Here is a 10,561-nt window from a genome sequence, read left to right as displayed (position 1 = left end):
AGTGTGTGTGTGTGTGTGTGTGTGTGTGTGTGTGTGTGTGTGTGTGTGTGTGTGTACCTGTACTGGGGCATGAACTCAGGGCTTAAGCACTGTCTTTGAGCTTTTCTTGCTCAAGGTTAACACTTGCACCACAGCTCCACAGTTAATTGGAGGTAAGAGTCTCACAGTGTTTTCTTGTTTTCTTTTTTTTTTTGTCCGTCATTGGGCTTGAACTCGGCCTAGGCACTGTCCCTGAGCTCTTCAGCTCAAGGCGAGTGTTATACCACATGAGCCACAGTGTCACTTCCAGTTTTCTGGTGGTTAATTGGAGATAAGAGTCTCATAGACTTTCCTGCCTGGACTGGCTCTGAACCATGATCCTCAGATCTCAGCCTCCTGAGTAGCTAGGATTACAGGTGTGAGCCACCAGCGCCCGGCTTCACAATCTCTTCTTCCCAGGCTGGCTTCAAACCATAATTTTCAGATCTCAGCCTCCTAAGTAGCTAAAATTACAAACATGAGTCACTGGTACCCAGCAAAAGCACGTTTTTTCCTCATTATGTCAAGATACTTTATTTTCAGAACAGGTCCCAACACTAAGGGAAGCATTTGTTTTTAAATTCAAAACAACTACCAACAACAACAAAAAAACCTGAAAAATATATTTAAGAAAACAAGACATTTGACCAACAAAATGGACACAAAATACCTTAATTTCAATGATTGTGATCAATTTCATTGTCAAGGTTTTTGGTCACAGCTTTAATCTCTTGATCACTACACAAAGTTGGCCTGATTTGTCCCCTTCTGGAAATTCATGACTGTTGTTCGTACTTTTTCAAATTCCAATTAACTTACCTAAGTGAGAGGGAAACACAAGAGTCTGGCTTTAACCTTGATTTGAGAATTGGGGTGTATTGTTTGAGTTCTGTTCTACTATGTAGAAACATGGATGACAACCATTAGGTTTTGGGAAAAACTTAGATCTTTGTGAAAGCATAGTAAGTTTTTAAAAAAAGGCACATAAACAAACAAAACTGACTTATGAAACAGACCAACAGATAAGACCCTGAAAAGTATGGATTTGTTGGTTGTTAATGATGTTGTCTCTTACTAGGAATTACAGGCAGTTCCAACAATCCAGAAGTGAGGTCTGTTCCTCTTTCTGACATTCAGGCAATGTATGGTTGGGGAATCCACATCAGTGACCCACTATCTTTGCTCTACAATTCTTTCTTGATGTTTTCCCTCATGGAAACATCAACCCCTACACCTACCTCTACAGAGCAACCACACTCATGAAAAATGAACAAGTCTAATAAAAACATACCTAATTGTCAGGACCAATCATTTGAAAGATCACTGGACACTCCAACAGATGACTAAGTATTTTTCGTGATAACACTGTCATGTATGGGCCTTCACAAATCCCTTTAGTTTAATTACTTTTAATTAATTAATTTAAAGCTAATTTTAATTAGCTTTAGTTAATTTCAACATTAAGGGGGAAAAAACCCACTTGATATTTGGATGATTTGGAATGCAGTTTCATCCTCCAAATTCATCTTTAGGAAAATAGCATGGTGTTCACTTGTCCAGAATAACAATTAGAAAATAATCTGTGAGAACTCATACAATCAAAGAACATTCTGATCTAGTTTCGAGTTTTTACAATGGTCATTAGAGAAGGGAAACAAATGTCCTCTTTATTACACTATTACCTCATCTCATTGTTGAAAACATGACACTGTGGAGAGTTATATTATATCATTTTCATAAAATATTAGTTGTTGAAGAGCTGGTTTCCAGCAGACATTTCACATGATTTTCCCCTTATCATTACAATCCAAAGTATTGCTCATCTGAACTTTCTTGGTGAATCATTGTTGCAGTAAGTCTTGTTTGCACAGTGCCCAGGAACTCATAACCTTCTGGGGGGCTTATTCACCTTCAGATGAATTTATTCCATTCCTGTGCTGATGAACAGTACTACAATATTATCCTCTGCCAGAGATTTTACTTTGAATTTGAACTGAAGAGCCTACAGATTTCTGGTAGCTTTCTTCTCTCCCTCCTGACATTGTAGTAGAGAAATTTCTGGTAAGGATTTGTAGAGGATTTCCCATCCTGGGTAGTAACCTTCATAAGCACAGCATGGGCACAAAATGCCCTGGGAGCAGAGGAGGGGCCCCCAAATGGGCCTGGAGTAGCAGAAGATAGTGCTTGCAAGGAGAAATATCTTGGGCTAGCTCCAGAAGGAATAAGATTCCTTTCTGAGCAAGGCCTAGGGTGGAGCAAGGAGGATGTACTAGGTAAGGAAGCAATTCCAGACTAGGGATTTTCAAGGAACATTGGGAAAATGAGAAGGAGGTTATCTGAGAACTGTGACCACACATATATAGCAAGCAGCCAAAGGACAAAGGAGGATCTATGCTCTATCAAGCAGTGTGGTGGTGGCCAAGAAGAGATTCTGAGCAAGGGAGTAGCACTGATGGATTTGTCTTTTGAAAAGAATATCTTGGCAACAGTGGGTGGAAAATGAATTAGAGGGAGAGGCAAGATGGAGATAGGGAGAGCAATTAGTGTGAGTAATATCAGAAGTAGAGTGTAAGGGGAAGTTGAAGAAAGGGAGGGGTAATGTCAACATCGCTGGCGGTGGCTGGATTTGTTGATGAAGGGTGTACAGGAGAAATGGAGTTAAGGCAAGGACAATAGCGATAATCTATTAATTTATGTTGAACATCTCCATCGGTCCCAGAAGAGCACTTCTAGAGGACAGAGGTCAATCTTAAAGAGATTAGATAATCATCAGTACATGGTAATTGAAATGTTTTTAAGTTTGTATCCCTGAAAGCCTTTGTTTCAAAGACTAGCATGATCTCTTTGACAAATGCCCTTCTTGAGGAAGTCTAAAATTAGCAATCATCTGAGTTAAGTCATTGGTGACATAGCTCTCTGGTAGTTAGTAATCTGTAAATTATTGATCATCCCTGCCGTACATTCAGAAGCATCCAGATCAAATTTGTTGTCTTCTTCGTATTTGATGCTGCAAGGGAGATTCAGTTGTGTAGAAACACTGGAAGTGAGGGAACTTGTCACTAAGTACAAGAAGTGGGGCTTAGGAGGTTGACAGTGAATTCAGGAGTAGACTTGATAACTGTTCAAGATTATACCAGAGAAGTTCAAATAGAAATGATTAAGAAATTGGTATAATTTGGGGATACAGGTGGATCCATTGCAACAATGAGATGTACATGTCGAAAACGAACTTTACAACATTGGAGGGGGGGATGGGAGGGCAGGGATGGGAGGGGGAAACAAAGGAGGAGGCAACAATGCTTGATAAGAAAGGTACTCATTACCTTGCTCATGTAATTGTAACCTCTCTGTACGGTATTTTCACAATTAAAAAAAACTTTATTAATAAAGAAAGAAAGAAAAGGAAATATACTCCAAGGATTGTGGCTGAGGAGAAAGCCTTGGGTTCATCCCCAGGCCTGTGGTCCTGGAGCAAGGCTGTGAATGAGGGTGGGAAGTACTGTGTATATAGCAGATCTTAAGATCTGCTTAGTATGGCAGATAACTCTCTTCAGGCTGCAAAAGGGCAGTTCCTCCAAGTTAAATCCTGTCTTGTGGAGTCTAACCTGTAATTTTCTTATTGTTTGTGCTATGATTTCATTATTTTAGCATACTGTGTACTTCCTTCATTTGTGTCTCTGAAAACGTGTGTTTTGTGGACTGTTAAATTCAGAGGCAGAGAAAGCAAGGCCAGGAACTGGAAGTGTTGGAGGAGGGAGAGAGGAAGAGAGAGTTCTATTACCTCCCTTCCTCCCTCCCTCCCTCCTTCCCTTCTCCTCTCTCTCTTTCTCTCTCTCTCTCTATCCTGCAGTTTAAACTCAGAGCCTTGGACTTGCTAGGCAAGTGCACTACTACTTGAACCATGCCTACAACCCTTTTGCTTTCATTATTTTTTAATAGTCTTGCTTTTACTAGGACCAATCTGAACTGTAACCCTTTTATTCATGCTTCCCATGTAGTTTTTTAATTGGTTGCCATGGTCTTGACTATTTAACCCAGGCTAGCCTCCATTCACAATCCTCCCTTTTTCAGGAAAACTCTCTCTCTCTCTCTCTCTCTCTCTCTCTCCCCATTCAGATTAGCATTAATTATCTGTACAAGATGCTTTTATTTTTTAACATGTCCATTTCTGCATATAGTACATCTTTCCTGTGTGTGTATGTTGGTTCTAGGGCTTGAACTCAAAGCCTGGGTGCCACCCCTGAACTTTTGTGCTCAAGGCTAGAGCTCTACCACTTGAGCCACAGCCTTACTTCTGGTTTCTTGGCATTTAGAAATAAGAGTCTCAGGGACATTTCCTTCCCTGGGCTGGCTTCTAACGGGGATCTCCAGAACCCAGCCTCCTGAGTAATTAGTACAGGCATGAATTACTGGAACCTGGCTGTATAAAACATCTTGAGGATCAAGATCTATCATTCTCCCTCACTCTTCCCAAGCTGGTCTCCAAATTTTTGTGTTCTATTTTTATACATGGACATAAAATGTTCTGACTATATGCCTCCTCTTTCTCCCTCTCTTCACCCTGTACTCCAAACAAGTTTCAACTTCCTAGTATTCTTTAATGTTAAATGAAGTACGTGTTTATTGTTAAAAGGGGCTTCACTATGGTGGACATGCATATACCATACTTAGATCGATCATGCACACATACCTATGATCCTTACCTATGTGCCCACATATAGGTTTGGATTTCGGATCTAACATCCACAGAGGAGAGAAAACATGTAACCTTTGTCCTTTGGAGCTTGGCTTCCTTCACTTAATACTATTCCATTGTGTTCATTGTGTTATGTGCCACATTTTCTTGATCCATTCAACAGTTGTAGGGCATCTGGACTATTTCCATAACTTGGCTTTTGTGAGTAGTGCTGCAGTGAACCTAAGGATGCAATTTCCTTGTGACATCCTGACTTGCATTCCTTCAGATTAGTATCCAAGAGTAATATTTCTGGGTCATATGGTATCTCTACTTTTAATGTGAAACCTGCTATACTGATTCCCACAGTGGTTGTACTAGTTCACCTTCCCATTAGAAGTATATTATGGTTCCTTTGTCTCCACATCCTCACCAACATTTGTTGATTTGTTCTTGAGGACAACTGTTCTGACTGAAGGGGGGGGTGTGTGTAGGTGTCATTTGGATTTGCATTTTCTTATGACTAGGGGATGTTGAGCATTTCTTTTAGTGAATGTTCAGGATGAGGAGGTTAACTATTTATACTTCTTTTTTTGGAGAAGTAAGACATCTCTTTTATGAGAACAATTTTATTAATGAGAGGAAAAATGAGTACAAGGTCATTATCATCAAGTTTACAGAGAACAGAGTGAACTCCAAGTCAGCTAATCATTTTGAGCAGCGTTGACATTTAGGGCCTTGAGTGCCTATAACTTGATGATACAAAAAAATAATCTCTTTTTTCAAGAGTAATTGGGACTGATTGCCTTCCCTTCCAAATTTACCAGATTTCCATTCATGGGAGGTCACAGTTTGTATAGATAAGGCCAAGGTTATCTTCAGGGTTGCGTAAACCTTTCTTTCTTCCAACCCATAACTCTGCAGTCAAAACTGTTTCTAGCATTTACTGCAACCCAAAAGGTCAAAGTATTTTCATGGATTACCTCTGCGAGAACATAACAGTCCTTGGACATGAAGAGTTGAAAACATATGAGCCATGCTAGCAGTCACTTCAGTGTGAAAACATTTCCTGAGGAAAAGCAAATGTTTTTCTCATGGAGTCCAGCATTGTCACTGCTAAGCTATTCTCATCGAACTATTTTATTAATACGTACAGTGTTTTCATAGTCCTTCCTGTTATCAGCATCGTCATCTCATACTAATCAAGATGTGTTGACTGCCTCTGTTTACCCATTAGTTCCTGGTGTGTGTCAACCGGTGTTTGTTTCGTGTCTGACATTCCATGTCTTTTTTGCAGATATTGATGAATGTGTAAACAACACTATATGTGACAGTCACGGGTTTTGTGACAATACAGCTGGCTCCTTCCGCTGCCTCTGTTATCAGGGCTTTCAAGCCCCACAGGATGGGCAAGGGTGTGTGGGTGAGTTTCTAGATTTTTCTCTTCCTCAACGTGTTTCACAGGTTCCTTTCAAAAGAAACCACACTGGTCAATAGCAGGAGAATTTAAAAGCTGGAGACTTGGGGAGAATTTCATCATACTCTGATTGGGTTACATAGTTAAAGATGAGGCTAATTTCATATCCCACGGCTTCTGAAATGGATAGGGACATTAAGAACTCTAGAAGCACAACCTTACATTGGAAAGGCTTTGTAATCAGACATCTGTTTAAACGTTCAGCTGATATGCAGAGCTCTGTTGTCCTCTTATGCAGGAAATAGAGTCTGCAGTGAGGTGCAGCTTCTCTGTGTATGAAATGTACCTCCTCACACTGTGCACTGAATTAGACCTGTTGGAGAACAATTGAGTTTCTAGAAATGACACCAGTAAACTTGAAGATTTGCGGGTGCAGCTATATTTCTTCAGTGTGCTCTGGGATTGGTGGGGCTGTAAAGAATCTTGAATGTCATCAGATGTCTTAGCATCAAGTCCAACATATGTTCATAAGGAAGCAAACTTGTGCTGCATTTTCTAATCAACAGTGATTACTTCAAATCACATGACACACACTTGCAAGTAGAGCAGTATTCATGGGAAAGAGAAGAAAGGTCACTAAATTGAAAACTTTAGAGGTCACAAGGTTTTTTTTTCTTAATACAAAAAAAGAACTATGCTTTCTATAAAGCAGATGGTTCTTGAGATGAAGTCAGTAACTTGTTGGTTTGAAAATTCACAATTAAAGCATTAGTTCATTTGCAAACAAAATCTATTTAGAAGTTTGCTATCACTTGAATCATCAACTGCTCTTTTGAGATCGATTATGAAATTTAATTCCTAATCCCAAATGTTATTCATTAAGACAGCCACATAGTTTAAAGCACAAGTATCAGCTAATCTAAAATGCAAATGAACTAATTCAAGAATTATTCACAAGAAGAATGATTCACGATTCATAATAGTGTCATGATTGTCCCAATATATAGGACCAACTCCCACCAAAATTCAGCTGATAAAATTACCTGACATTGGACTGTATTTCAGCTAAATGGGTCCTGATATGATCCTTATTTATCTTCTTACTTTCAATACTTCTTTCCTCATCTATTACCTTCCTGTGACATCTGGCTGCTTAGGATTGCTTCTATCGGGACAAATTGCTTGGCTGGCATTTTCTCCTTCTGGGAACATCTTCTCTGTGTCAGATCCACCCCGCTCACTCTTGAAGACTGAGTTTAGATGCTGTCTCTCAGACACTCCCTACTCTGTCCTATTGCTCTTCAGCTGGGCTGTGACCTTCCCCCTGCTTCCAGAACACCTTGAGCACATGCTCTTGTAGTACTTACAACCTTTGAGAGAATTATTTAATAACATGCATGTATTGCCCACAGCCCTCCTCTTCAAAGTCATAACTTCCACGATTTGAAAGTAGCCTTTTGTAGACAGAGTAAATTCCATTTCACTGTTGAAACATGAGTTGTGCTACTTGAGTCCCTGCTTCATGCTCATTGTTACCTACCTATGTCCACGTTAAGAGAAGCGACTCACGTTGGAATTTCACTCAGCACATGAAACACCATCCTTAGAGAAGGGATTGTGGGCTGCTGTTGTTTTGTGGACTCAACCAATGCTATTTTACTTGGATTTTTGTCATTCTCTCAAAAGAGATGAGCTGAGTAGACATCATATGTATTTCATACTCTGCATTGTGTGATGTTTCAGAGATGAGTTAGTCACTAGGCCAGTCTTTGGCCCTGCTACATCCTCCGCTTAGGCCTGCCCACCCAGCCCCTTACATCCTTCAGGGCCAGACTCTTAACTCACCATTGCATGGAAGGATGCCCGTTCCCAGCTTCCACAGAGCTCTGTGCCCTTCATCCTAAGCGCTTGCTGAAGGCTGTGTGGGAGATTTCCTTATTCTTACCCTGACTTAACTCTAAGCTCCATGAAGACAGAGGTTGGGCTTGCCTGTCCTCACATATAGTTTGTGCCATACAAGTAATCTAGAAATGCATGTAGTCTGGTGGGAGAAATTTTAATAGTCATGTAAATAATAGGAATTGGAAACAAGGAAGTTTCATGTGACATTTACCTAAAAGTGACAAATAAGAACTGGAAAATTTCCAAAGTCAACGTTTCTGGTCTAAATTATATCTGACCGTGTTGGTTAAATATCCTAATTCTACTTTATTGGATGTTACAACAAAACCATCTCCTTGGGTTTGTGTCTGTTTATATATATAATGAAATGGAAAGCTGGGATAATTATTCCAAGTAAGTCAATAATCCATGAATATTTTGTCCAATAAAATGGGAATCAAGGGTGAATGAGATGCATAATTGGTCATATTTTAAACTTTGTATAAACCATCTCAGAATATCCTCATGAAACCTGATGTTTATACATGTTTAATAGCTAAGATTCACAGACATTTAAAAGTAAAGTCAGGTCCTTGCTGGACAGGAAAGTTATTAATAAAAAAATTTAAAATAAAAGGTAAAAAGTACTGCTGAGTAAGGTCAACTGAACAATACACCTTTCTTCAGGGCTAGATACTGACCCCATGCTGAATAAATCATATTCATAAAACAGACTCTTTGACTGCATTTTAACAATATTTATTTAAACACAGAACAAAAATATTTAGCAACATAGAAATTACACTGTGGATACCAGCAGAGTTTGCAAAGAAGTAGTGAAATAAGTGATTAATTTCTGAAGCAGTTTAGTTCCCATGAATAATTACTATGCCCAGATAAATATTTATAACACCCCCTACGAAATTCTATTGTCAATTTATGGACATTTGAGCTGCTAGAAAACTGTTTTCTGACATGTGAGTAGCCTTTTAAAGATTTTTTTTAAATGAATTTAACGATTCTGTGATGACTGAAGTGCCTGCTTGGAATTCCTCCTTGAATTAAGAACTGAGAGTAGAATGTTGGGTCATTTTATGATTCTGATATCTTGAAGTCAAGGAAAGCAAAACGTAGTGGGTCAAAGGCTCCTGCTATGCTTCTAGCAAAATTCCAGGATGTCCTTAAAGCAAGGATTGGGATTTGGAACCCCTGCTTTCTGTGTTCTCTACCCTTTTGTATGGCCTACGCCTCTTCCCTCGAGGGGCAGGAGTTGATTGCTCACTGAGAAATACCTGGTAAAAACAAAGAGCTATCAGGAGCTGGACTTCTATCTCACTTGATCTGTGCTCCCTTTTCCAGATGTGAATGAATGTGAACTGCTCAGTGGTGTGTGTGGAGAAGCCTTCTGTGAGAACGTGGAAGGGTCCTTCCTATGTGTGTGTGCAGACGAAACCCAGGAGTACAGCCCCATGACCGGGCAGTGCCGCTCACGGGTGTCTGAGGGTGAGTACCAGGGGCACCGTGCATGCGATGGGTGGAGGGCTCTTCTCAGAATCTGGGCTGCCCAAGTGTGCCCTAGACACTCTGTAAGTATGGTAAGAGAGAGCCAAATATCATGCCCTATTTCTGCCTCTGGAAATATCTAGGTAGTTCCTCTCTGCCTGCTTTAGCCGTGGAATTAGGAAGCAGGTGATGACTGGGTTGGGCTAAATAGTCTCTAGTATGCTTTTGTAGCATGAGCACAAGGAGCAAACGAGGGAGAACATTCGCTAAGGATTGTCTAAAACTCAGAGCTCAATCAGCCAGGGTTCAATATGGCCTCGTTAAATTGCATAAATCCCGCTTTCTTGGCCCTTGGAGATGTGTATCTTGACACTTCTCAAAATGAAAAGCAGCATACGGGCCTCTCAGGGTCTACAAAGACTTCCACTTGGAATTCTTCAGGAGTGTTTCCAGAATTTTGGCCTAGGGAGTTCCCTGTTTGCCTTCATTGAAAACTCGACTGAGGCTGTGCGTCACTGCATACAGTGAAATGGATTTCCAGGCAAATTAATCAACTTCCAGCTTGCAGATGCAGCTCACGAACCCTTTTAGGTTTGTGCCATGTAGCACAAACTTGGTTGTATTTTTTTCCTAAGAAAAAGAAATGAAAGTGCCAAATAAAATAAAATAAAACATTTTACTATCTTCCTAAATCTTGATGTTACCCGCACATGTGCTATGACTTTTACTAGTACTCCATAAAGGACACTCACTACATGTGAGATACATTTTTTGCAAGTCACAGGGAATAAAATACAAAAGCATTTTTGTCTATTGTTCCCATCAGTTATGCAGTACAAAAGGAATTAAGTGAACAGAGTTCAGAAATGTTCTGTCTGGTGAGGAAGAAACGGGCTGTGGCTGAGGAAAGGTTGCTGTTCATTCAAGTGGTCAAGGCACTATGCTTGTGCTATAAAAAAAAGAATAACTGGGTCTGGGAAGGTGGCTCAGTGGTAGAGCGCTTGCCTTGCATGCCTGAGGCCCTGGGTTCGATTCCTCAGCACCACATAAGCAAAAAGAAAAAAGCC

At 40.2% G+C, this 10,561-nt stretch overlaps 1 protein-coding gene across 2 annotated transcripts in view; it reads left to right on the top strand.

Annotated features, from left to right (window-relative positions):
* Nucleotides 1–10,561, top strand: part of Ltbp1 (latent transforming growth factor beta binding protein 1) — a 228,864-nt gene that overhangs the window by 176,633 nt on the left and 41,670 nt on the right. For both annotated transcript variants that reach the window (XM_013013664.1, XM_013013663.1), the window contains exons 21-22: nt 5,991–6,116; nt 9,351–9,494. In XM_013013664.1, coding sequence (XP_012869118.1) covers nt 5,991–6,116; nt 9,351–9,494 — 270 coding nt within the window. The remainder of the gene's footprint in view (nt 1–5,990; nt 6,117–9,350; nt 9,495–10,561) is intronic.

The sequence above is a fragment of the Dipodomys ordii genome, unplaced genomic scaffold (assembly GCF_000151885.1).
Source record: "Dipodomys ordii isolate 6190 unplaced genomic scaffold, Dord_2.0 Scaffold20, whole genome shotgun sequence".
NCBI lineage: Eukaryota > Metazoa > Chordata > Mammalia > Rodentia > Heteromyidae > Dipodomys > Dipodomys ordii.
The sequence above is the reverse complement of the archived record's forward strand: the minus strand, read 5'-3'. Positions and strand labels throughout refer to the sequence as shown.